Here is a 27,723-nt window from a genome sequence, read left to right as displayed (position 1 = left end):
GATTAAGGAGCATTCCAGTTCCTGGAACAATCCAAATGGAAGCCACGGCGCTAATCTCCATCAGCCTGCTACCCTAACCAGCCTGCATCTCTCCCGAGATCCATCCCTTCCCTGCTTCCAGCTCACTGTCAAGCACACACACTGTCCTGGCACAGTACCTGTCTTGGGGTCCTCCCAGAGGGCGGAGATCTTGGCAACGTAGGGCATGGATTTCTTGCGGGGCCCCGATTTGAGGAGCACGGTGTCCCGCACCCGGATGATCTCCCCGTCCCTCTCCACAGCCTGGTAGCTCTTGCGCACGGCCGGCTCCGGCTCGTTCTGCACACACAGGAACCAAAACAACCCCAGTGAGCAGGCAAAGGGTGACTTTGTGGTTCTCCTCCATGTGCTGGCAGTGAGGAGCAGCTCACCAGGGGGACAGCACATCTCACAAGAGCCCTAATTGCTGAAATTGATACTCTTATTTCAAATTAAAACACACTTGCTCCTTCCATTCTGCAGGCAAAACCACAGTCTTCAGGAAAATCACCTTTCCACCTGCCTACCTGGACAACTGCTTTTCCTTCCCATTCAAAGGCATCAAAAACTAGGCTTGTTTTGAATGCTATTTCTCTGATACAAATATTGTAAGAAAACAAATAATATATGAAATATTTGACATAAGCAGGGCAGGGAGTGGCAGGGAGGCCGTGGCACAAAGCCTTCCTTAGCAGGACTGCCAATGATTCCTTTGTACCCTCTGACAGTACAAAATAATCACTTTTGGGACTATTAACCAGGGGTTTTTGGTTTGCTTTTTTGGTTTTTGGTTTTGCTCTGAGTTTCATTTCAGAACGCCTGAGCAGGAAGGTTTACCCTCCTGCCAGATCTCCCAGGCAGGATTGGAAGCATCTTAAGGAGATTAACGCCTCGCTGCTCCTTTGGGGTGTGACAGCCTGAGGGATGGATGCACAAGGCCAGTCTATGGCTTTGACAGGCTTCATTCTGGCACAGTCCTTGGCACCTGGACACAGTCCCAAAGGCTAAAGCTCTAAAACCTGCCCTGGCTGCTCCTCTCAGCAGCCCAAGGTTGTGCCATCACACCAAGCAGCAGCACAGATCCTGTCTGGACCACAGCCCTCCTTCCTCCTGACATCTACTGCACATCAATGCCTTGTCCCACCTTCCCAGACACCACGTGGGGCCCATTTCAAGCTCTTATGCTTTAATAAGATGAAGGATATTGCCTTCTCTCGCAATTGAAGTGGACTTGACTGGAGCTAATTGAATTCTCTGGCAGGAAATCTCCCATTTTACAGGAACCAGTCTCTGCCCCTGAACGCAACAAATGGGAAAGTACAGACAGGAAATCCCTGGAGGAGCAACTGGCTGTGCCATTATACAAGTTACAAGAAAGGGGATTTTGGGTGCTAGAAAAATTCCACCTGGGAGCCAGTATATGTCTCAGTCCTCTGTGCTCTGGGAGATCCTTGTGGGGCTACAGACACAGTGAGAGCCACCTTATGAGAGCTGCCTGTAGACCTGCCCCTTATAATTGAGGCTACAACAACCCTCAGCTTCTCAGACAGGTTTGCCATACCCAGGAGAAAGTAGCTGGAGGATGATGCCTGTAGGATGGACACCCACGTGCCTCAGAGGTGCCACCCTCGTACATACCGGAGCCGGGAGGATCCGTCACCTTTCAGCTGAGGCCAGCACAGGAGCAGCAGGTTCTCCTCCCCTCCCAAACCACACCGTGCAAGGTAACACCAGGGCACAGAAGAACAGAGCCTGCAGTGCCTCTGCTCCCACTGGAATTTCACCAAGAGGTTCTAGACAGCACCTAGTGACCATCTCCAGCTGGAAGCGAGTCCCAGAACTCCCAAGCCTTCATGCCTGGAGGTACACAGGCAGCTGTCCCTGCCCAGCCCCAGCACTCAGACACCTACCACGACGTAGACAGCCTTCTCACAGGCCGTGCCCACGGGGATCCAGCCGTTGGTGGCTCTGCGCCGGCTGATCCGCTGCTGCTTGGGGTGGGAATGGCCCCCCGCCGCTTTGCTGTTGGAGGCATGCAGGCAGCCTGGAGTATTCCGCAGCCCGGACTTGGAGCCGCTGGGAGGCTTGGAGCTCTGAGGACATTCTCGGGCCATGGTCTGAGGGTCAGAGTTGGGGGTCTGCAGGTGAGGAACGGGCTCTGCAGCCGGCGGCACGCTGGGCACGGGACATCCTGAGAGCGGGTGGGCAGGCGACGCGGGGTGTCCTGCCACCGGGATTGTGAGGTTCAGCTGGTCCAGAGACTTGCAGCCTTCTAAGGGAAGGGAAGAAATGAGTCACGGATCTCATCTGGAACATAAAGCAACTACACAGCCGGGACTGTCCCGCACCATGGCCGCTTTTCCTTGAAATCCCCTTTATTGCATTATAGCTGTAAAGACTCTTCAGGCTGTAATTTGCACTGTCACTGGATTGTAAAAGCAAAGCCATTTCCGAGCCTGCGTGTTCCAGTGCTCCGCCGATGACACTGCACCACAACAAACCCATCTGAATCCCAAGTAATGCCAGCCAGGAATACACACAAGGCTGGCCAGTGTCCAAAGCAGTTCCAGCCTGTCAATATGTATAATAGAAATAAAAGGCTTATCGAAACAATGGGAAGGATTAAATCATACTGCCAAAAGCAGCCAGCTTCTTTCAAAAAGCCGAATTCTACTAATCAGGGAAAATTGAGAAGATTCTCCAAATTAAGTCCAGAAAGATGAAACAAGGCGGAACACAACCACAAGATGCTGCACCCTCAGCAAAACTGTTCCCTGCAGCAGACACAGGAACCTCAGCAGGTTGGAATTTGGCTGACACTGCCTCTCAGAGCATCCCAGAAATTCCTTGCTCCGCTCAGGAGTCACAAACAAGCCCCAACCTGGCCAATGGAAGAACCAGTTGTAATTATGTCCTATCAGCAGGAAAAGAGCTCCTGGACCAATATATGATGCACCCCTGTTCCCTAAACTTGAGACTGTGCTTTTTGGGGTGACCAAAGGACAGCTCCAGTCAGGGTCCAGGAGATGCCTCAGACCAGAGCGTACAAATCTGAAGGGAAAATTCCATCCAAAGCCACACAGCTCCAGCCAAAGAACTGCTGGGACCCCTCAAAGAAACAGGAAATTATTCACTCCTGCCTCCCCACCTTACCCACCCTAAGGGCTGCAGCCAAGCCACTGTGGAGCTGTGAGTGCAAGGGATGCCACAGATCATCCTCATCAATCAAATCAACCAATTAATCAAATCAACCCAAACGCCGCAGGAGCCCCCCAAGAGTGCCCGGACATCAGGATGCAGGCACTGGCAGGCACAGGACACATGAAGCAAGGAATCACCTCTCAGGTATTTTGCTTACAAAAGCAGCTTTTGAGCTTAAGCTAGAGCAGAATGAAGCTTCACAAAAATCTCTACTGAACGTCAGTGCCCTGGTGCAGAGCTGCTCTTGGTGGCACCCCTGGGACTCCTTCCTTGGTCACATGCACTTCCAGCCGCTCCAAGAGCACTGGCACTAAAGCAGCTCTCACAGCCTGTCCCAGCTGCTTTCCACCACTCTGCTTTCACACTGCCCAAGATCACAGCCCAGTCCCTGGATCTGTACCACACAGACACTGATATTTCCCTATAAACACCTGGAAGACACCAAATAAGACAGATGTAACACACAGCATTCGGCATGTCAGGCAGTATCCCTCTCTGATGGGAGCCTGCTGCTTGCGGCCAAAGTGCTTCTTCAGTTCATTAAAATGCCTCACTCTAGGGAAGGAAAATATTTCAGAGGTGCATAATTATATAAAAATCAATCCCTAAACCTAAGGCCCCGTCAGTATTCTCTGAGACCTCCTTATATGCTTCAATCCACAAACCAAAATCTCAATGATTCCGTTGTAATAAGTTTTTAAATCTAAGTTGCTCTCAGGAAGGAAATCACAGCAAGGGAGATCTCAGTAGCAGGGTGACACACTAGCAAATACCCACTCCTGGAACTGCTGGTGCCCTTGCCAGCACCAGGAGGAATCACTGAATCCACAGGGAGGGCTGAGCTCTGGAAAATACTCCATCTGCACTGCCTGCATCCTTCTGGCTGCACAAAATCAGAGGCACCAGCATGCAAAAGCTGAGGAACAAAGTAGACTGGTATGACCTCGGGGCACTACACAGAAACTGTCAGGCAAGAACACACTGCTGAGCTGGTTGTCTTGTGAGCACTCCACTTTCAAGAGCTCTGAAGCCACCAGCAAGCCCTGTCTGGCTGCTGCCGTAGGAAGCAGCACCATGACAGCGGGGATATTTTGGGAAAACAGAAATTACACTTCAACCAAACGCTCCTGAGTTTCAGCAGCTTCCTACAACGGAAGATGACAAAGCCTCGCTTGAACCAAAACTCCATCCACCTACCTGAAAATCTGTTCTCAGTGGGTAAGTCATGCCAGCTCCTGGCTGGAACACGTGGTTCATGGAAAGATCCCACTGGATCTTTCCCACTGCTGGCTGCACTCCCAGCAGCTGGAGAGCAGCCTCCTCTACAGATCGACTGTTTGCAGCACTGTCCAGCCTGATGGCTTTACACACGGTACTGGTGTCTGATAACCCCCACACAGCACTCCACTTTTAAATATTTAAAAAGGTATTTTTCAACGGCAGAGGCAAAGCTCCAAGATAAAGCAGGAAGTCTGAAAAGCAGCCGGGGACAGAGGAGAGCCAGGCAGGTAACAATGTTTCCATCCCCCCTCACCCCTCCTCATTCCAGTGCTTCATTGTCAGACACGGAACCAAAGATGGGATCAAGAATTCCCAAACTAACAGTGCACCTGGCACTTAGACCACCACAGTGAAACTCCCTACACAGCCCTGCCAGCTCTGATCCATCCACGGAATCCAAAAAGCCTGCAGCCCCCAGCTGGCATCACGAGAGTCTAACAGCAGTCAATGCCTGCTTCTCCACAGGCTCTGTGAGGATGCCTCAGCCCCCAGAGCGAGGTTTTGGGATGGGAGGAGTAACTCATCCTGGTGTGCTCCCGACCCTCTCGGAGCGGCGCAGCGGGATGGAGTGCAGGAACTGAACCCTGCTCGTTTTACACAGATCAAAGCTCAGCCTTAGCTCCAGCGTGACAAGCCGTGAGTCAACTTCTCGCTGCCCAAATCCTTTCACCGATTCTCTGCTTTCCACACCAACAAGACCTTTCAGTGGGAAAAACCCTCCGGGCTAAAAACGGGGGAAAGGGAGGTGGAAGGCGGATCCCTTCCAAGCCGCAGCTCGGCTGTGGAGCTGAGAACCGCTCGCAGAGGGAACCAGCCTCCAGGCAAGCAGGCACCGCGCCGAGCCACCCTCTTCTCCCGGGAACGCCGGCCGGGATTTGCGCGCACTTTGCACCTTACCTGCTGCAAAAGGCATTTTGTAGGGGTAGCTGTTCCGTCCCGTGTGCACGCTGCCGATCCTGCCCTCCGGGACGTGCACCACGCCGCAGACGCTGTAGCTGCTCACGGCCGCTCCCTCCCCGCAGCAGTACGGAGAGCTGCACCAGTGCAGGGGCTGGAAATGAGCACCTGATGGCAAGGAACCGGAAGATACCAGGAGCCCCTCGCAGGTCGCAGCCTGCGACAGCTCCTCCTTGGGATAAATGGAGCAGGGGGAATAGCCACTGTATCCACTTTGGCCATAATAAACATAAAACCCGTTCAACGGAGTCAGATCTGAGGATTCATAGAGACATCCACAATCCGTGTGATTCCCGGGCACAGGCAAGGGAGGGAACTGCTGCACAGGAAAGGAAGGCTGATGAAATTCCTGTTTGGGGGTTGGGGATTTTTCTCCGGGTCTTCCATACTCTGGCTTCATGGAAGCTTGTCCTCCCATGAGCAAAGGCAGTCTGTGGTAGAAGCCCTCTGTGCTGGCATAGGAGCCAGACAGCGACTCATAGGGGACAGGCTCTGACGTCCCATAGAGCCTGGAAGAGTCCTGCTGCTCCCCTTTCCCAAATGTGCCCAGGGTCTGGCCTTGCCAGCCGTGCTGCCCATCCATTTTTAAGCTGGCCACTTCCTTCTTGGATTTGACACAGTTCTTCCGACCGGCTTTGGCCCATTTGAGTGTAGATTTTGAACAGTGGTTCTCAGACTTGCCCTCTCCGTCCGATTTACTCCTCTGTTTCAGGGGTTGGTCTTTCTCGTGGGTCAGCTTCAGGAAGGCCACGGCGTTCAGGCTGGCCAGTCTCTTTGGGGTGGGATGGTAGGAGACGGCACCATCCTCCCTCTTCGCCCCATCATCAAAGACCTCGTCCAGCGAATGCTCACAGCTATTACATTTCTGACTGGCCTCATGCCGGTTCTTTCCTTTCCCTGTTTTCACAGCCCGTTTTTCCAGGGCAGGGCAGTTGTCACCGGCTTTGCACTGCAAGCCCTTGAGGGTACAGTCCCCAGCAGCCTTCCCAGAGTCCCTGCGGAAGCGCCTGCCGGATAACAAGCCATCGTCCCGTTCGAACAGCAGGTTGTTCACCGCCTCCGCGTTCAGCGAGGCCAGCCGGCGCTTCCTGGGCTCCGAGGGAGCAGGATCAAAGTCCTGCTCCGGCCCGGGATAAGTTACCGTGCACTTCTCCCCGGGTGAGTCACCCTTGCCCGCTCCCACAGGCTGAACTTGTTCTGAGAACAAAGCAGATCCCAAATCCTCAACCCAGCTGGGAAGGTGCTTTTTTTTACAGCTTGGGGTCTGTTTGGACAGAGAGCCAGCCACATCCTCCAGCCTGGTGAGGAGCACCTTGCAGGTCTTTTTGCTCACCGAGGGGAGCAGCCGCCTCCGCAGCGGGTACGTCTTTCGCACTTCACGCAAACTCTTGCTTTTGTTACTCCCTACAAACCTACTGGGACAGTTTGGAGCCTCCGAGGCATCTCCATCCCGCTGCTCTGCGTTGGCCCTGTCCATCCTCCTGCTGCCTATTGGCGATGAGGCCTGGCCAGCAGAACCAGCTGGATGTTTTAGAAGGAAAAGTTGTTTTTTCCGGGCATGCGTCATAGGATCAATGTCCAATCCTGGGAATGAACGGGAGAAAACATCTATTAATATTGCTGAGAGGGTCCCATCTCCTCACAAAGCACCAATTGCCAACTACGAAATATTTGGGGAAGCTTGTTTCCATACAGCGGAGTCTCTTTGGGTGAGAGCCAGTTAAGTCAATTAAGAGACAGGATGCAATCAGTTTAATATTAAGCCATGGAACATGACAGTAATTAAAAACAAGGTGGTGATGGCAAATGCCACAGCAGCTGGGGAAAGCTGGGTCCGGACAGAGAGCTGCTCACCCAGCTCTTCCACTGATGCTGCTCCTAACACCTTACAAATTCCCATCAAATCTCCAAAATCTGAAGGCTGGTCCAGGGTACAGAGCAGAAATAACCCCCAGTCTGTGACTGCCTGCATGTTGATACAGGCAGGCTGTTCCAGTATCATTTTCTGAGACAATTAGGCAAAAGAAAAACAGAAAGTCCACCTACTCAGGTGAAAAGAAAACCTGGGCTATTAAGCAGAGACCTGCCAACATTAATAAATTAAATACATGCAAATCCCTGTGCAGGTTGGAACCTGGCTGTCCGCTGCTCTTGTCAATCCCTGTAGCTGTGTTTCATAGAAGTTGTGGGCACTGAACACCAAATCACGGTGGGCAGAGAGGCCCTAAAGATACATTCATGGCAGGAAAGAGAAGCCTGGGCTTCCTGAGTTATCAAACTTTTAATTAAGTAATTCTGCAGTCTGAAGGAGCACACGTTAGCATATGAAGCTGTAGGTCCAAGGCTGAGACAGGGTATGGCTGTGTGATACTAACCTATAGACATTAAAAATGTCAGTGTAATTGAGTGATAGTGGAATAGATTTAATGAAGTCTGTCCCTGAGCATCAGAAACAGCAGCAAAGGACAATTACTTTCATTCAATGGTATTTACAAAATAGTCAAATTCCATTTACTGGCAGAAAAGAGCTGATCTTTTTATCAGCATCCACCTAGGATGGGTTTGCTCTTCCCTGCAATCAGGATTCGGGCTGTAACTCCCCTCAATTGACACTGGTCTGCCACTTTTGAGGCTTTTAATTAAAGCTCCTACTGCTTTGGCAGTGATTAGAACAAAGCTCCTGAATTACAAGAACTGTTCATTTGATATGGTTTAATCAAGCTGATAATTAGATTATCTATTTGAAATAAGCCCGATGTGTTTTAATTGCCTTACTTGTATATGCATTAACTACGGGAAATTCAGGAATTGAAACCCGCTGGGGTTTGCACAGTGCTTTTCTAGATGTCATGCTCTTGGCAATGGGTTTTGGGGTGACTGAGTCCCTCCACCCCGTTAAACAGGGTATATCCCATGGCTGGTGCCCCAGGGGGAGAGCTTGGTGAGGAACAATTTATATATGTCCACATTTTTCTTATTGGAAAATCAGGCTCTGGGAATTAGGAGGATCAAGTCAGACAGAATTTCCTCCAGAACTGAATTCCTCTTGCACAAGAGGCTAAACTGGCCACATGCGATCTCGAGTTTGGAAGAGGACTACAGTTTTAAAAAAATAGATCAGGCAGAGCAGGATTTAGCAGAGACAAAACAGGTATCCTGCAGAACATGCCCTGGGGAGGACAACTCTTCCCATGCTATAAGGACCAGTGGTTTCCTTGCAACTTTCATCCTATTTTCTACTGTCCCTGCTGAGAGACTGAGCCTCCAGCAGAGGTGAAAACCCCAAAATAAAAAGCCATGGTTTGCCTTAAACCCAGCATCAGGCACCTTGTTCTTCTCAGGTTTCCACAGGCAGGCGCCTGACCTGGCCTGGCACCACACATCCTGGGGGTATCGTGCTCAAATGAGTTGGAATAACTGTTAAAAACTGGGTGCTGTAGGTGTGACTGTTCATGCCATAGATGCTCTAAAGTTAGGAAAAGGCTGGGAGAGACTGAGGGAACGGGGTGTAAGAGAACTGGGATTGCTCAGCCTGCAGAAGCTTTGAGGTGACCAAATTGTCCATTCCAGTAGTTGAAGGGGCCTACTAGAAAGGTTGGAGAGGGGCTTTGAACAAGGGCCTAGAGTGACAGGACAAGGGGAAATGGCTCCACCCTGACAGAGGGCTGGGTTAGATGGGATATTAGGAATAAACTTCCTGTGAGGGTGGTGAGACCCTGGCACAGGTTTGCCCAAAGAAGCTGTGGCTGCCCCACCCCTGGCAGTGCCCAAGGCCAGGCTGGATGGGGCTTGGAGCAACCTGGGATAGTGAAAGGTGTCCCTGCCCATGGCAGGGGGTAGAACTGTTTGAGCTTTCCAACCCAAACCATTCCAGAATTCTATGATTCACTGCCAGCACCTATGGAACAAAAGCTATCCTTAGTGTGCTGCAGTACTCAGAGGTTTTTCCACACCTCTGCAATCACCTGCACTGCGTGGATTGCTTTGTGAGGGGGATGCTCCTGCTCCCAGCTCACTTGGGATCCGGCAATCCCTCCTCTTCCCTCAGCACAACACAGAGACAGAACTTTTGATCACAGCTCAAAACTCAGCCCTCTGACAGGCAAATGCATCATTCCTCAAAATCAGAGTCCTGCCGAGCTTCCTTCCAGTGGGTATTGTGCTCCTGCCAGCTGGGAAGGGAGAGTGGCAGAGCTCTTCATCCTCTCTCCACTTTTGTAATGCTTCACAAAGCACAGAAAGCTGCCTGTGCCCAGAAGTCTCCAAGAAAGTGCGAGACAACGTGGAGAACTGAAAGTGAAGCTACTTAAATCAGAACCACCCGTTTATTGCTCGTGGCTGAGGGACTGGATTTATGATGAGAAGACACTGAAGTGCTGGAAATTAAAGTTCCAAGCAGCTCAGACTACCCAGCTGCATCCAGAGCCCACCAACCATTTTAAAGCTAGTTGGAATCGCTGCCTCCTTATCATACAATCAAAGAATGGTTTGGATTGGAAGGGACCTTAAAGCTCATCCCATTCCAACTTCCTGCCTTGGGCAGGGACACCTTCCACTGGCCCAAACTGCTCCAAACCCCATCCAACCTGGCCATGAACACTTCCAGGGATGGGGCAACCACAGCTTCTCTAGGCAACATTCCTCTGGCAACTCCTTCCTCAAACCAGACTAGATCTGAAAAACCATCTTGCCAGCTGCTGAACCCAAACCAGATCAGAATAAAAAAAATTACAACCACTTTTAGTTTCGTGCTAGAAAAAAACCATTACCCAAACAGCAAACTCAGGAGAGAGTTGGTGCCTCATTAGCAGGAAAAGATGCAAGTGTGATAACAGCTGCATGTTCTGTAATCATGCAGCTGCAGCATCTGTCTCTCCCTCTCCAGCACTTGATTGCAAGTGAAATTAGAAGAAACTAGTCTGGGACTACCCCTTCAAGCCCCATTTCCTCTCCAGAGCTTCACTACGGAGATGTGCACGTTCCAAGACACGATGCCAAAAGCACAGAAATTAAAGCTTTTAAAGCTCCTAATCCATTTGGCACTTCAATAACACACAAAGAGTTACGACAACACCAATCCTCCTCTCCAAGCACGGCACCGCTCCGACGACTCTCAGCCCCATCTACTTGAATCCTGTCTATCCATTTCCATTGGAACAGCTTATGCTGTGACAACAGCCCCACAACTGTGAGTATCTGGAGGATTGGCTCCTTTCTCCCTGCTGCTTTTGCAGGTGAGTAATTCCCAGTGCTCTAAGGAACGTGTTGAATGGAAGAAGCCTTGCAGGAGCTACGGGAAATCCAGATAAATCGCAGCAGCATCAGGTATCCCAGGCTGAGTTCCTTGAATGCCATGCACATCCCGTGAGTGGAAACATCGCCTCCCTCTCAAACATTCAGAAAATCTGTAGCTGTTGGAAGCTGCAATTTGTCTTCCCAGGGTCCAGTCCCAATTTTTCTCCTGAGACTCACTGAAAGCTCCATCATCCACATGCTCTGGAGGAAACTGTTTATACAGAGCTCATTAGGCTGCAGAAAGGGCTGGTTTCTCTCACGCATCAGCATAGCTCTGACCATTGTAGCAGAGCAGGATTAAATGGGATACTGGGAAGAAATTCTTCCCTGTGAGGATGCTCAGGCACTGGCACAGGTTTGCCCAGAGCAGCTGTGGCTGCCCCATCCCTGGCAGTGCTCAAGGCCAGGTTGGATGGGGCTTGGAGCAAGCTGGGATAGTGGAAGGTGTCCCTGCCCATGGCAGGGGGTGGAACTGTTTGAGCTTTAAGATCCCTTCCAACCCAAACCATTCCAGGGTTCTATGATTCACTGCCAGCAGCTCCTGAAAGCCATGTGGACACACAGCCTCCACAGCTTCCAAAAGGCTTATGAAAAGGGATGTGGGGCAACTCTGGCACAGCCAAGAGGATCTCTGGGAGCTGTCCTGGACTGGGCTCTGCTTCACTCCCAGCTCCAACGCCCGTAATTATGCCCCCGTTGCGAAAGCCTGTGTGTGCTCCAGCCACCCGGCTGGGAGTTTTGCAGCTCGTGTGTGGCCGTGATAAATCACAGACAACTGCAATGAGAGCCCGAGGCTTCACACCCCGAGTGCCAAATCTGTCCAAAAGCAGCAGCACAGGGAGCAAATCCGGCTGGGTGCAGGCCTGACCTGCACTACCCAGAGCCAGAGCTGGGAACATCCCCGAGGAGCTCCCTGCTGATTGCTTGGGAAGGTCTGGCTCAGCCTTGGTTATCTGGTTTCAGATCTTGCCTAGTGGCAGTGCTCTGTCTGGGGAAGCCAAAATTACATTTCTCTGGCTGTTCTCACACTCTCCACAGCCTCAGCAAGCAGCATTCTCAGGGAAGAGGAAAATGGAAAAAATAGGGGAAAAAGAAGAGGGGTGGGAAGAGAAGGGGGGGATAAAAAGAAGGGGAAAATAAATGGGGGGGTGAAAAAGAGGGGAAAAAAGGGGAAAAGTGAGGGTAAAGGGGAGGGGGAAATGGTGTGGGAAAAGAAGGAAGGAAATAAGGGGACAAGTGGGAAAACCTCAGTGGAAGTGAACAAAGTACAAGCGTGGGGGCGAGTCACAGGATATTTCCTCAAACTCAAAAACAGGGCAGGTTGTTTGGATAATTAATGCGACATCGGGAAAAGCACATTACTTCTCGGAAAGGCACCGGCTTTCCTTTCCCCTTTACCAATGGCAAGAAGCTGTCACTTTGTCAGTGCCTGGCTGCTACTGAGCAAAACAGGCAGGAAATGATGAAGCGAAAAAAAATGTGGGCACTGATAAGTGACCTCAGCAACACCAACATCAGGCACCAAATCCTGATCAAGTTTGGAGCCCCAAAGCTGGGTCTGGTACGTATTTGCATTAAAGTTTCTGAACGCAAAGCCTTCACTGAACACCCGTGATCAACACTGGCAAAACCACTTCCTATGGCCTTGAAGAACTGCAGATTTACACCCCCAAGAGCTGTCATAAGTCTTTTGCTTGTGACCCCCAACATAAAGCAGCGTTGTTCTGTGTGTCTGTGGGAAGCTCTGGTGCTTCTTCTGCTCTTCACAACCTTCCAAATCCCACTGAAATTGGCTCGAGTGGGGTCAGAGCTCGAGAGGCAGCGACACAGGCAGTTTCATACTCACTCTCTGCAGAAGAGATGCAAAAGCTGTGCTTACCCACAGGCAAAGCTATCCTTGCCTCCCCAAAACTCCAGACCCACTCCAAAGCCAGGAAAAACTGGAAGCAGAGACCAGGATTTGTTTCTGTGCCCTTAGTTTGCTCAGAGATGGATAACGTGACTACCTTCCTGCTCTCAAGAGGGAACGTATTTTCTTTGCCTTTCAACAAGTTAGGGAGGGATGCACCAGGAGGAGAAGGAAACTTGGAATTAATGGATTTTAGAGCATATGGCAATTCCCAAACAGCATCCATCACTAGTGCTTCCCACAGGAACCTCCCCAGCTGTAGCAGCAGCAGCTACCCATGGAGAGCCATGGATAAGCAGCCTTAAGCATGCTGCTGCAAGGAAAGCCCAGGTAAGGCAAAGGAATTCCCTGTCATTTGCAGGTAAGTACAAGGATGTGGGGGTGGAAATAAGGCTGAGCTTGTCTCCAGGCTGACAATTTGATGGAAAGAGATGCTTTGACACTTGGCTTTTGCTGCATCACTCCCCAGTGAACTAGTTACTAAGGTTTCCTTTCAATGAAGGCATTCAGAGTCCAGAGATTAGGCAAGAGAAACATGGGAAAGGATGGGAGGTGCACACTAGACCACTTGGAAAAATGGGAAGGCTGCAGCATACACAGATACTGCAATCCTGAAACACCCCAGGGAACAGCAGCAGCAAGAAGGAAAGGGACTTTTCAGAAGAGCAGGTAGTGCCAGGATAAGTGAGAATGGCTTCCCACTGCCAGAGCACAGGGTTAGACAAGACATTGGGAGGAAATTCTTCCCTGGGAGGGTGGGGAGGCCCTGGCACAGGTTGCTTAGAGCAGCTGTGGCTGTCCCCATCCCTGACAGGGTCCAAGACCAGGCTGGACAGAGCTTGAAACAACCTGGAATAGCGGAAGGTGTCCCTGCCTGTAGCAGGGTGTGGAACTAGATGATCCTCAAGGTCTTTTCCAACCTAAATAAATTTGGGATTCTCTAACTATAAAATATCAGATCTATTAAATATCATCCATTTACAGAATTGCCTGTTACAACTTTAAATAGGTTCTGTACAAAGCTGCCACAGCTACGCCAACAACACTCTAAAACATGCCTATAAGTAGTTTGAAAAACCAAGTCAAAAATATCCCGGGACAGCTTTTGCAGACATGTTTATAGAAGGAGCACAAGCTTTGCCAATCAAGGTTTTAAAAAAAAATAACCCACACAAGCCCTGCTCATCTGATTTTTCATATATGCAAAATGCAAACTCGATTCCTTTGTGGCAGAAGGCTGAGTCTGGTAAAATATCAATCATATGTCACTTTGCTCAGATAGCTCTGGCACCCTTCCTGTTTCACGGACAAAATGGAATAACAAATTATTCCCAAGACTTTATTTTGAAGAACAAGGTGTAAGATTTTTCTATAGTAAATATTAAAGCTCTTCCATATATTATAATCACACCCTTCCATGACTGCTTTGGGAGCTTCCTTCAAGCTGCTGAGCTTAAATAATTCAAGCTGCGCCGTGATTCTGTGTTCTACACGTGTGGCTGCAAACTGTGCTGCCTGTGGGAATTTCAAGGGCAGGTGCATCCCTGCCAGCTCCTCTCCGTGTCACAGAGCTGTTACTGCCATCCTATCTCTGGATCCGGATTTCCCTTCTCCTCCCTCCGCTACATCTCTCCCACAAAGGTCTCAATTCACTCTCTCCTGACTGGGAACTGTCAGCACAGCACCCTCAGGATCCAAAGACAACACATTTCTACTCCACAAATTCAAAATTGGCTTTAGGGGAGATAAAAGAAATGCAAGAAATTCAGGGAAGGGCAAGGCATTCCTTCAGTGCGACATTTAACTAAATGTTTGATTTAAACTTTTTTTTTTTTTTTCCTTTAAATAATCTTCATCTTATTTTCCTCACCTCAGTGTCCCTCAGAACTACCTGTGACCCACCTCAGTGTCCAAATCCTTGGCACTATGGCTCCAGGTATGGACTCTAGGAATTATCATCTCTGAGGAATGCAAAAGATAGCCTGAATTTGAAAATTTAACAGACATGCATGTTTATAACCTCGACTTAAATCTACAGAAGCTTTAAACCCAAGCAGGCAAAGCAAAGCTCTGTTAAAGAACAAGTTCATGTAGTATTTTCAAGGATTCTTGTATTTTGACTCATCTCCAGCTGAAATACACTGATCAGAACTATATTCTCAGAATAAACTGCCGCCTGAATTATTTTCAGTTCTAGAGTAAGTACTTCAGACAGTATCATCTTGCATTTGGAAACACCTTTTGTTTCTATATGCTTTAAAAAGCAGTAGCACACCGCTTCACCCTCAGCTGGGTTGCGAATTGTCCATACAGCAAAACAGCTCACTGGGATTTCCTTCATCAAAGGTTTTGATTCCTCTTTCTGTTCAAAGTTTAACAGACATTTCAAAAGAAAACAGACTTTCTACTTCTTTATTCTCACTTTCTGATCATCACTTGAAACACCAGCATTAACCCCACACGTTCCCAGCTGAGGACAAAGGTGACAGAGGATGAGTTATGCTGAGCCTTCTTCCATTTTAGAGTTTCAATCCCAATCCAAAACTCAAGTCAAAAAAAGACTTTACAGAACTCTTGCATTCCCACTGCAATTCCTGGAACCAAACCCTCTCCTTCCCTGATGTCTTGTAAACCACAGTGCTGCACTGACTGCTGAGCAGAGCTTAAATCTGGAGCCAACTTTGCTGGATTTGAAGTAGAATCAGAAAATCTAATTCTTCCCTGTGAGGGTGGTGAGGCCCTGACACAGGTTGGCGGAAGGTGTCCCTGCCCATGGCAGGAGGTGGAAATGGATGAGCTTTAAGGTCCCTTCCCACCCAAAACATTCTGGCACTCCATGAATCATAGAATGGTTTGGGAACTTCTGGAATAAAAGTCCAGATGTGGCTTGAAAATACACAAATTTTTTTTTCTTCACAAAATACAGGACCAATCACCACCACAAATACAGATGTATATTCACACATCTTCTGGTGACACAGTTTTAGCCAAGGCAGAACTGCCAAGCTTACCTAAACCTGCTTTAAATCCTTCCACCCTCTCATTAGTGCCAGAGACAGTATTTACAAATCAGTAACCCACAGAGTAAGTGAAGAAGTTCCACTTCAAATGTCACAACTCAACTGGTTTCATGTATTAGGTCAGTCCAAGGAAATGTAGCGCTGCTGGATGGTGCTGCAACACCATCTGACGCCTCCAAGGAGAACAAGTTCTTGAATTCCTAGGGTGTTAGCAGGGAATCATTTAAATTTGGATCAAATTGGATCATTTAAGCCCAGGAACCAGAGGACTCGGTGTTGCCAAAGGTCCCAAGCTGAGCCAGGGGAGCGTTTCTAGGAACCAGCAGCTGGCACAGATCACAAATCTGGTGAGAGAAAACTCAAGCAGTAGCTGGATGTTGTAACATGTTAAAATCCCAGGAACCACAAGCCAAACACAGGCAATTCAGCCACTTAAGATGAGGAGAAGCCCAGCTCGCTGGAACGCTGCTTCCATGAGAGCCCATTTAACTCCCATTAGGAGCTGTCCCAGCTCTTTCATCCCTTACCCACATCGTTAGAGGTGTATTTAAACACACACCTTTGCTTGTGCCCCGGGTTTCATCAGTCAAGGCAACAAATACCACCTTCAAATAGACTGGGCAGCCTGTGCTGGGAGTGATCTGGTTTATATGCACTCATTAAAGTGCATTTATCGACCCACACGGGCGTGACACCGCTTGGCCGGAAAGGCAGCGATTAAACACACTCAGCTCTCTAAGCCAGGGCTAGGATCAGACTTTTCCAATAAGGTGGGCTATATAGACCATCACACCGAAATATTACTTGGATTTCACTGCACCTTGCACAGCCAGGAGGAAAACAGACTTAAGAGAATCGGGAATTGTTAAGAACAATGACTAAGTCACACGCTTGGTCCCAAGAGCTCTTGGTTGAATGCTGGGGGGGACACTGAACACTTCTATTCTCCCACCAGTGCAGGTCACCACGGAGCAAGTGGGAACTCTAGAGGATAAACCATCAGCTCTCTGGCAAAGGAGCCTAATTACAACTTCCTCTGGGGAACCACAAAGCTTTTAAACAGTGCAGCCTAGTTTTATGGAAATGCCACAGGTGCCTCCAACTAATTTTCAGGAAGGTCCCTTGAAGTCAGGCTGTGGCTTCAAAACATCCAGGTGTACTGAATAGCGGGGAGAAGAGTCCTACAAGTACTGCTCTGCCAAATGATGCTCTGATACTGCAAAACTACCCCCCACATGATTCCTCCAACCTCGAGGAGAATACTCATTTTAGGGAAGAAAACAGCAAAACTTTTGAGGAACTCCTAGCACTGACAAGTGGAGAAACAAAAAAATAATCAGAATTATCCCCTTCATTATCAGCTATAGGATTTGATAACATTGATTGCACATTGAGGTGTTCAATGCTTGGATCAGAAGGATGGGGAAGGGAAAACTCCCCTCATTCATCCCAGTCACCGGCACAGGAGCACAAGGGTAAAAGATGCACACGGTTCAGGGCTCCAGGATTCAAGGAGTGGGGTACAAGGAGATAACGTGTGAAGCCAGACTACGGGAAATTCAACTGGAGAGGCGATCCCAGAGGGATTCCCGAGCTGCACGAGCTACCAGCTGAAGCAGAGCCAAAGTGGCAGCGGGAGACGCTCGCAGCTACCGGTCGAATGTCGGGAGAGCTGGTAGGAAGTTTCCAGGAGCTGCTGGAAGATCCAAGCAAGCTGCAGCAAGCTCTGCTTTCCCAGGCTATGACCAGCGTGGAAGGGTAAACAGCTGATAAGGAGGAATGTGCTGTAAAACCCCCCAAGCAGCCAGAACCCCCCTGTTATCCCACAGCTTGGCCCAAGGACAATCCCCAGTGCCCGTGCCCAGCACACTCTTCCCCTCAGCCAGTTTTGCTGATGGTTGTCCAAATCTCGGGAGATTTGATCCAAAGAGGATCTGATGCTGGACAACAGCTGCAAAGAGCTCAGAGCTGAGCAGTTTCTGCCTCAGATTGCAGTTACAGCGCACAAGGAGAGATGTATCCACACAGGATACCCCCAGACACCAGAATTTCAGCTCCAGCTATTTGTCACAGTAAAACATTTTAAGGCAGCAGCATTCTTCAAACTAAAATGACAGAAAAGATCCCATTTCAGAGCTCCAAAGCAAGCTCCTCACTCCTCATTTCAATAACTAAGATAAACATTTTATTTAACAGCTGTTTTAACAGGTAGAAACACACTTTGCTTCAGAAAGCCAGGCAGACTTACAGCCCTGGCTTTCTGCAGCATTTAGACTCTCAGTTCAAGATGAATTCCTGGAAACGGGGCGGGGGAACCCTCATTTCTTCTGAACAGAAACCAAGCACAAAGTCTATGCTTTGAGTCTCCAGCTCTGCTGCTTCCCACCCTTACAACTTTGCCACACATGTGGGAGCTCAAGCAGAGCTGAGTGACACTTCCTAGAGTATGCCACAACTTCTGTCAGGTCTCTGCTGTGGCTGACACGGGGTCTGCAAAAGGAACCGACCTCAAAATTACCTCTGGGGCCACCTGCTCAGTGTCACCTCACAGCTTTCCTTCTGTGCCTCAGCTCGAGCTGCGGTGTGCCTGGAAGTTCTCACATCTCTGGTGAAGGATGAGCCCTTGGGGAGCCACAGCACCTGCAGCTTATCTGAGGGATCAGGAGCAAATATCCGAAATTCACCGATTTTCCTGCTCCCCAGGCAAGGCTTGTCACAGTTACTGGCCTCCAAACACAAGTACACCAGGTGTACAGCATTAAGATGTTTTATCCTGGAATGATTTGGCTTGGCAGGGACCTCAGTGATCATCCCATTCCAACCCCCCATAGGCAGGGACACCTTCCACTAGCCTAGGCTGCTCCAAGACTCGTCCAACCTGGCTCTCTTAACTTGACCAGGACAATGGTCTTAAATTTGTCTAAACATTTCCCATTTACATTTTTGTGGGGGGTCTAAATACACATATGAAGACTCTTTTGGGCCCATTCACAGTTCGCTTTGTTCAGCTGAGGGCTGGATTGGTTTTTATGTGGCTGCATGAGCTCTCCAGCCTGAGAGAAAGAATATTAAGACCTCACTACCCAAATCCATTATTTCAAGCATTGGAAGAAGCTTCCCAGGACAGTGGTGGAGTGACCATTCCTAGAGGTGTCTAAGGAATGACTGGACATGGCTTGGTTGACAAGGCAATCATCAGCCACAGGCAGATGATCTTGGAGGTCTTTTCCAACCTAAATGATTGTGGGATCTACATAAGAAAGTGCAGAGCTCTCCGAGCTGGACTGAGGCCTCACGGAAGCACCGGAAGCCACTTGCCTTTCTTATTTTTAAATACACTATGTTTGTTTTACACATAACACAGGCTACTCCAAGATCGACAGATCTGACCCTCAAGGCCTCCAGACACTGCTCTATATAGGGTTATTACAGTGAACTGGGGTTTAATTATATTTAAATAGTGAAAAGTCAAAGCGCTGCTGCTGCGCTAGCCTCCCTGCCCCTCCATGATCCATTTCTCCCCACTGCCTCCCATGGTTTCCTTGGAAACATATGCAAGCTTAAATTGGATTGACATTCACTTAGTGGACAGATGGAGTTTGGAACAGCCCAGTGCCTGAAATTCAAGGCCGAGCCTTGGGATATGTCACGTTATCAATACAAAAAACAGCCCCCCGAGCTTTGTGGGAAGGGTAAGGATCACCTAATTATTCAGTAACGAGCTCTGAGGTGGCATCTCAGGAAGGTCAGCGCTCAGCCATTGTTCCTGATGAAAGCAGCAGGCCGAGCACGCGACCAGTTTTGTTGGGAGGGAAGGATTTAATTTTTGTTAAGCGCTGAGAAAACAGGGGAGTTCTTAAGCTCATTAGTGGTTTCAGGCAGGAGAACTGCTGCAGATCACACGTGGGCTGAGCACAGACAGCAACGCTCCATCCGCACTGTAATTAAGCCACTTGCTCCCAAAACTTCATCCCTAGGTTGAAGTTATTCCTGGTAACTGATACTGACCCACAGACATCGAAAGGGACAGGATTTGTATCACTCCTTTACAGCCCCAGAGGTGTCAGGACTACATTTTCAGGAAAGCTGGCAATTTATTCTCAAGTGGGAATTATTCCCTGGGTCCTCTTTCACTATTTGAGATGAAACAGAACCATAAAGACATGAAAACAGCTTTCTTTTATATATTTTTTTGAGTTGGTCAAACACTGCTTCCCAATCACACTGTCTGTCCTAACAGGATTGGAAAGGATTCACCTCTTCCCAACCAAAACACAAGGAAGATAGTAGAAATCCCAAATAACTACGTCCCTAGAGATCCCTGATGAAATCCAGCATCTAGGAAGGATAAGATGACAAAGTTCTTGGGAAAGAAAAGGGGGGCAGCCAGCAGGCATTACATATTCCCCCTCATCAGGTGCTCTGCCCACCACATGCTTGGTTATTGCAGGGGCCATCTCCAAGTATTCACCACCTCCAGGAATTAAGGACATGCCACAGAGTCTGGGTTACCAAATAATTGTTAAAGAACAAATCCCTAAAATGCCTGGTTTGTTTCTGTTGCTTGTGCCACTTCCTGAAACCTAAGAAATTCCCAGGTTGGGATGTACCTGTCCAATTCAGGATTTCCATACTTGTTCTGACACCTGGAATTTAGCCAGGATTTTAAGAAAAAAATCTTTTTTCTCTGTCAATACATTATTATAGCTGCCCAATAGTTTTCCTTTACTATCCTGCTCACCTTGGAGAGAGCTGCCCTGTCTCCTTACTCTGAACCTTGATTCAACCTTGAATCCTTCCACTGACTTTGGCTGAGCTGAACAAAGGAACAAACCCAAACATGCCTCTTGCATCTGTTTCTTATGAGTTTTTTATTCATTAAAAATAAACCTCCTACTGCCCACTAGTTCCCTCCACAAGCCTGCACCTTCCTGCTTTCTCTCCTTCCAAACCATTCCTATTTATCAGTATGTGATTATTGCAGCTTGATCCTCGTTGCCTGCATTTCCCCCGGTGCCTCTCCATCCTCCCTCAGCAGAGACCTCGATGCTCCTCTCCACCTCTCCACCCCGCCTCAAATCCTGCTCTTTTTTTTTACAGAATTCCCAACCCTGAGCCAGCGAGAACACGCTCAACCTGCCAAGTGCCCTGACAGAGAGAGAGCGCTCCCGAAGGGATTTCAGGGATGCAGCCCTCGATCCATTTCCAGTTAAGATGTTCCTTAGTTTCCCGAACTTGCCCGGCGAGGATGCGAGGACCGGGAGAGCAGAGGCTGCTCCCGGCTCCAGCAGCATCCGCCCGCGGCCACGCTCCCCGCGGCGCCTGCTCCCTCCTGCCTCCAAAACTCAGCTCTGCCATCCTTTCCTCGCATCCCATTTCTCTCCTCCGCTGCCGATTTAAGCCTATTCCAGGTATTCCGCAAGCACTCGGAGACACAATGAAGACGTGCACCGGATAATGCTGTACTGCGGGAATGCTGGCTGAAGCTCCCGATTTTCCGTGCTTCCCACAGGCCACAGGCAGGAACAATAGAAGGCCAGGCACGGTGTAAGTAGGAAGCAATGCCTGGGATCTCGATGCTTCCCTAGCACTGAGATTTTATTTCAAGGATGATAATTCAGACACTGAAAAATCAGCTGCCAGCAAAGCAGTTTTATTCCAATAAATGCCAGAAAAATGCCTGTTTTTTATTTCTAAGAGCCTCGTAAATAATTTGAAATATTGAGATACAGGCAGCCTCTAAAAGCCAAGATCTTTCATTAAAAAAAAATAAAAATCAAGGCTGCTGAGCTGTAGAGTTTCAAAGCTGAGCATGAGAAAGCCCTTCAAAAACTGCTGGAAGAACAATGGGTGCCAGTGAGTGCTCCTGTGATGTGCCTTACAAAGGGGGAAAACCTCAAAATCATAATTTTCTTTAGTCATACCTTTGTTTAGGAGAACTGGGACACGAGGAATGCAGCACCCGGCAGCTCAGAGCCCAAGCATCATTTTACTCCTGAGCACCGCACGTTTAACACAAATCCCACCAGCTCTCTACGTGCTGGTGGAGCATGGAAATGCTCCCAGAGCATTTCCATCCACAACAGGGCAGTGCCCAGGGAATACAGCAGGAGAAAAATCCCACCTGGGCTGCATCTCTGGGGAAGGAGGGAACCACAAGGATCCCAAAGCTTTCCTGCTCCCAGCATCACCGTGCCGGCTGTGCCATCCCATGGGATGAGCTGACACCCTGCCGATGGCACCGGACTTACCACACGTGTGACAGCAAACACCCCTTAAAATCCTTGTGCTGCCAAGTCTCCAAAAGCACTGGGAAATTTAAACGCTGAAGGAAACAGAATGGCAAACCGAGGGGCTCCAAGCAGCCCTCAGACAAGGTCCAGCCAAACACCTCTACTGAAAATGCACCTCGAATCTAAGTCAGAGCTGCTGAACGAGATGATAAAAGCGGCGTTCCCGGCCGTGCCACGTGGGAAAAGCGCAGCGGCAGGGCCCTGAGCACGGCGCTCCCGGGGAGTGACACACATTCCCTCCCCATTTAATAGTGTTTATTTAGCTGCACGCTACCGGCACGGCTCACACCCCAGGGGGGACTGCCCGCTGCCACCAGGCTCGAAGGGTGTTACATCGCTCATTCCCACAAGCTTTAAGTTAAGGAAAGACACATTGATGCTTTTCCCCATCACCAAGCAGCAAGAGCTCAGCGGTGCCAAATGGGAGCATCACTCACAAGTCAGGCCAAAATCAACAGCGTCCCTCGAATTATTTCTTACCCATGTGGAGTTAATAACCACCCACCCTCTACGGAAGATGTCCTGAAATTTAATGTATATCAATAATTAGCAGATTGAAGGGAAAACAACTGCTCCTCCAGGGCAGCCATCCTCATTTTCAGCTACTTTTCTCCAGAAGCAGAGCAGCACTGCCATCGCCACTGAGGGGCTTCCACTATGATTTAACTCAAATTACTCTTTGGAAATTATACAGTTGTAATTTTGAGAGACCAGATATTTCAAAAAGAGGTTCAGGTTCAGTTGCCTCAGCTGACTGCATTTCTTATATCCGGCCAGCTCTCCATACTCTGATTTTATAGAGGTTTCACCCACATGGCCAGAGAAAAAATAACATGGAACAGATCAATTAAACTGCAATGGTACAAATATTGACAGGGCCCAAATGAGTTGATTTTAAACCCGATTTATATTTATTTTTCTTAATGATACCCTTGGTTTCTCTCTTTAGTAACTTCAGTCCCTCATTTCATTTTATGGCATGATAAAGTTCTCCAGTGTCTTGTTCTTCTAATGGAAGGGGTTTTTTTATTCATATGAAATATTACTGTGACTCTACTTTATTCTACTTTATTTATAATAAAGTTCCATTCTAAAATAGCAAATCTGGACAATAACTGGACAATGTTATGCCATTGTCCCATACAATCTTGTCTCTTTCTGTCTTTTAAGAAATAAAATGACTAGTATCAAATTTAAGTGTGTTTTCCCCATTTCAAAGGTATCAGGTGCCAGTACAAGTGTGAAAGCATAGACTGTTAAATTGTGATGGTCTTCTGACCATGAGGTAACTCATTCACTAAGAGCAACAATCTGGCCATGAATTTAAATATTTTTTCCCATTAAATCCATGTCTTTGGTCTCAATAAAAGAGGAGATGCCATGCTGGACAGCTGTGATCATGGCCAAAGGACCCAAAGCCTCCAGTTCTCATGCTGAAGCACAAGGAACAATTTCTTCTGAGCATCCTTCAAAAAACATCCCCTGTTCTTCCCTTTAAACACCACCCGCATCCAAAACTGCGATGTCTTCCAGCCTTCACACTTGGAGAAGAGCTCAAGACAGCCCAAATCTGCAGCTAGGAATATAACCAGCTCACCTATGAGCTGCTGGAAGCAGGCACACAAATACATTGTGAGTTCAAGCTGGAGAGCAAACCAGAGAGGCAGAGCCCTTGGATGGGGAAATCCTCCAGGATCGCAGCACATCCCTCTCTGTCACAGCCCAGCCACCCCAGCCCCTGCCAGCTCACAGCTTGTGTTTGAAGCTATTTTCAGATTTATGACTTCTTTGGGCTGATTTTTTTTGTTGTTGCTGTTGTTGTTTTTGTTTGTTTGTTTTTGTTTTATTTCCCAATCATCTGAACACTGCTTCATTTATGATTACCAACGTGAGAGTTGTAACTTAGATTGGCTGGTTGGATTCAACTCTGAGGTTGTTCTGCTGCTGCTTCCACAAGTTGTGGTTAACTGAGATCCCAGAATCAATAAGCTTGGAAAAGAACTCCGAGATCATCTAGTCCAATCTGTGACCAGCCACCACCCTGCCACCTAGCCCAGAGCACTGAGTGCCACAGCCAGTCCTTCCTTGAACACCTGCAGGGATGGGATTTCCACCACCTCCCTGGGCAGTGCCTGACAACCCTTTATATGAAGAAATCCCTCCTGATGTTCAAATGGGGACAACTAACTGGGAGATGGGGCAAAAAAAGCCCCACACAGCTCCTTTGGGATGTGATACTTGCACATCTGAGCACACCTTCCTGTTCTTTGCAGAACCAGATCTCATCATTCATTCATTTGCTTGTGATCTGAACATGGTGCCAAGCAGCGAGCATGCCTTTGCCTACCACTCCTAATTATTTTTCAATTGTTTACTTTGGACAGATTTGCTGCTAAGGGCTTATTTTCAGTGCTGCAGCAGCATTAGAAAAGCTTTTGCTGAAGGGTGGATTTCCCCCCAGACCACAGCCAGGCGCTCCCTAAATCAGATCTCCACAGACTGGACCAGCACACGTGTCCCACAGAGCCTCCGAGTCACACAACAGCGATTAACACCACAGCAGCAAACAAAATTTACCTGCATCACCTAAAGCACAACAAGTTCCACCTCAACAGGAGGAAGAACTTTCCATTGAGGGTGGCAGAGCACAGGAACAGGCTGCTCAGGCTGTCTCCCTCTCTGGAGACATTCCAAACCCACCTGGACACATTTCTGTGTCACCTGCTCTAGGTGGGGATGGTCTCCAGAGGCCCTTCCAACCCTAACTGTCCCATGATACTGGTTAAAAAGCCAAATAAATACTAAGGTTTCCAGTGTGGAGACAGAAAGGTGATGCAGACTAACTGGCAAGAAGGACAGAGCACCGACATTTAATTGAATGATTCAGTTGGATGAGAACATGTCAGTGGCCTCCAAAATAACATTTCTGCCTCAAGACACAAGGGTGTGACTGTTTTTCCCCCAAACACCACACTTTTGAGTTGCATTTTATTGTTCTGTGCAACTGTCAGCATCAGCCCCCCGCAAACAAAGCATCCAGAAAGGATCCAGTCACACAAAGTTCAGGGAATTATTTTCCCCCGCAGGCTTGGTGTTTTCCAGCTGATTTTACACCTATCAGTAGTACTACACTTCCCTGCTCTGCTCAAGAAGAGCAGCTGGAAAGCAGTTGGAAATGCTGCACTGAGTTCATGAGGAAAACAAACAGAAATCAATGTTTAAATCCAAAACGTCCTGGTAAATCACACTAATGCACGATTTCCTATTGCCAGCAAACATTTAGACAGTTCCAGCTGAAGCTTGGGAATGATTCAGGTAGCCAGGACATGACAAACGTGAAGAATGGCTCAGGATGAATATGTGAGCAGGATATTTCTGTTAAAGCGATCAGCAGCGTGCTGGTATTTAAATCACATTAAGATTTCAAAAGCATCAGTCTATCACGCAGCTCGTGTCACTCTTTCTCACAACCACGAGGACCAGAAGCCTTAAAATAAAACATCGAGCCCCCCAGAACACCACAGAGCCCCTCAGCGTGGAGCAAGCGCTCGCTAATTGTGGCAAACTGATGGACAGATCAATTAACCAGGCAAGCAAAAGCCCGGCAAAGCCTCTCGCTTTGAGGTTCGCCTGCTCCTGACAATGATGACTTCAGATGGAAAGCGAGCACGAGGGGCAGCTGGATTCTTTAAAACAAAACACAACCAGAACCTCTTTCAGATAAGCATTTCGTGGAAAGAGAGAGGGGAGGGGGAGAGGCAAACAGAATAGATCCCAAATGCTCGTATTTTTTAAGTTTTCACGGCTGCTCTTGTGAAAGAGAGGGGATTCCTGTGTGTCCCTGTGCCGGGGCAGGGAAAGGGACATCGGGGTGTGGGTATCCCCGTGTTGGGGCTGGCTGTCGAGCAGGAGCCCGGGGAGCACTTGCTAGTCTTCCCGAGATCTGCCCAGTCACATGTGCTGGCTCCTGCGCCTTGTAGAAGCAGCTGGAAAAGAGGGAGCCAGCGGAGCTGCCTCCATTAGGAGCCACCGCTACACAAAAGGAGAAGAGGAAACAAGCCGTGGGCCACCGGAGCAGCCGGCAGGAAAGGAGAGATGTCCAGAGCCACGGGAAGCGCACGGCAAGTGGGAAAAATCACGATGGAAATGAAAACTGCTCTGCTGTCCCCCAAAGAGGCTCGATGGCACCTGCCTGACAGGGACACGGGGCTCCCAGCCCGCCCGGCATCACATCCTGCAAACCATCGGGAACTCGACGGACTCAGCCGCTCAACCCTCAGGGGAGGGGCTCACCTCCCCGTTCGGGCGTGGGGAGCCCCAAAACACCAACCCGCGGCCAGCCCGTCCTGTGCCAACTCCCGGCCGGGCAGCGCCGGTTCAGCTCCGAGACCCGGAGGGGCCGAGGACAGCGGCGGCTTTCCCTGGGAATCGCCCCCGATCCGGCGATGCCGAGGCGAGCAGCCCCTGGGGCAAGGAGCCCCCCGGGGACACGAGCCCCGCAACTCCCCCGGGCCCCCCCGGCCCGGCCCCGCCGCCTTTGTGCTGCCCAAGCGGCAGGGGCGGAGGAGCCCGGGGGGGTTCGGCGGGGCCGATCCGGCCTCGCACCGGTGGGACCGCGCGGGGTAACGGCGGCCCGGCCCGGCCCACCCGCCACCGAGCCCGCCGTGCCCTCCCGGCGCTTCCCCGCCGCCGCGGGAAGTTCCCGGTGGCCCCGCGTACCCCCCGCCCCCCCCAAACCCCGGGGCGGCGGCACCTGCTCCCGGCCCGGCGGAGTTCCCGGGGGCGGAGGGACGAGCCGACGCCGCGGGGACCTCGTGTGGACTCACCGGGAGGCTGCCGCAGGCCCCGGGGGGGAGAAATCCAGCGGCGGGAGCGCCGCGAGTCCCGAGCTCCGCGCTGCTGCTGCGTCAGCGCCGCCGCCTCCTCGGCTGCGGGATGGGGACGAGGCGCCACCGCCGCCGCCCGCCCCTGGCCGCGGGGCGTCGCGGAGCGGGCGGGCGGAGGCCGGAGCGGGCGGCGGAGGGGCCCGGGGGGGGGGGGGGGGGGGCGGAGGAGGGACCGGAGGAGGGACCGGGGGCGCCGCCCCCCCCGCCGCCGCGAACTCCCCGCAAGCCGCGAGCGCCTCCGGCCTCCTTCCTGCTTCCTCGTCCGCAGCCAATCGCCGCCCGCCGCCCGCCGCTCGCCCCGCCGCGCCGGCCAATCACGGCCGCCTCTCCCCGCAGCCGCCGGCCAATCGCCGCCGCGCCCCCCCCCGCCCCGAGCCCCCCTCGGCGCCCCCCCACTCCCCTCACGGAGCCCCCCACGCTGCCGCCCCCCGCCCGTGGCGCGGGATAACCGGGACAACCGGGAAAACCGCCATAAGCGCCCCGCCGGAGCGCTGGGGGAGCCTCCGATGACCGCGATTCCCTCACAGGACGGGGACGTGATGCGGCCCCGCGCGCCTGTCAGGGGCCCCCCCGTGGGTCCCTCAGAGGCGCCCGGGGCGCCCTCACACCTCCCGTGTGTGCCCGGCGCATCCTGGGGGCAGTCACACTTTAACCGAGCCCTGCATCCAAACTCTGGGAAAGTTGGAAGTCCCAGGGGTCCGGCGGGAGCTCCGCTGAGAGCTGCCAGGGAGGAGAGGCAAAAGGCAGAGCGGGTTTGAGCGCCCATCATTCCCACCCCGAGGAGGGCACTGGAAGGGCCACGGACACGCCCTGTGTGGTATCTGTCCCTGAGCAGCCCTGTGAGTCAGCACCAGGGGAATGTC

At 50.3% G+C, this 27,723-nt stretch overlaps 1 protein-coding gene across 2 annotated transcripts in view; it reads right to left on the bottom strand.

The window, feature by feature from the left end:
* The window catches only part of BAHD1 (bromo adjacent homology domain containing 1), a 35,378-nt gene extending 8,451 nt beyond the window's left edge, over positions 1 to 26,927 (bottom strand). The window contains exons 1-4 of one of the 2 annotated variants that reach the window (XM_005529136.3): positions 26,801 to 26,927; positions 5,398 to 7,041; positions 1,929 to 2,290; positions 159 to 318 (exon numbers count right to left, since the gene is read on the bottom strand). In XM_005529136.3, the coding sequence (XP_005529193.2) occupies positions 159 to 318; positions 1,929 to 2,290; positions 5,398 to 7,024 (2,149 nt within the window). In that variant the 5' untranslated portion in view covers positions 7,025 to 7,041; positions 26,801 to 26,927. The remainder of the gene's footprint in view (positions 1 to 158; positions 319 to 1,928; positions 2,291 to 5,397; positions 7,042 to 26,800) is intronic. The other variant, XM_014257925.2, reaches the window with a different exon arrangement.
* Between the last annotated feature and the right edge of the window lie 796 nt (positions 26,928 to 27,723).

Source organism: Pseudopodoces humilis, chromosome 7 (assembly GCF_049639895.1).
Source record: "Pseudopodoces humilis isolate 2021_Gansu_Grassland_sample_001 chromosome 7, ASM4963989v1, whole genome shotgun sequence".
NCBI classification, from domain to species: domain Eukaryota; kingdom Metazoa; phylum Chordata; class Aves; order Passeriformes; family Paridae; genus Pseudopodoces; species Pseudopodoces humilis.
Note: the sequence above shows the minus strand (reverse complement) of the source record. Positions and strands in the feature narration are given on the sequence as shown.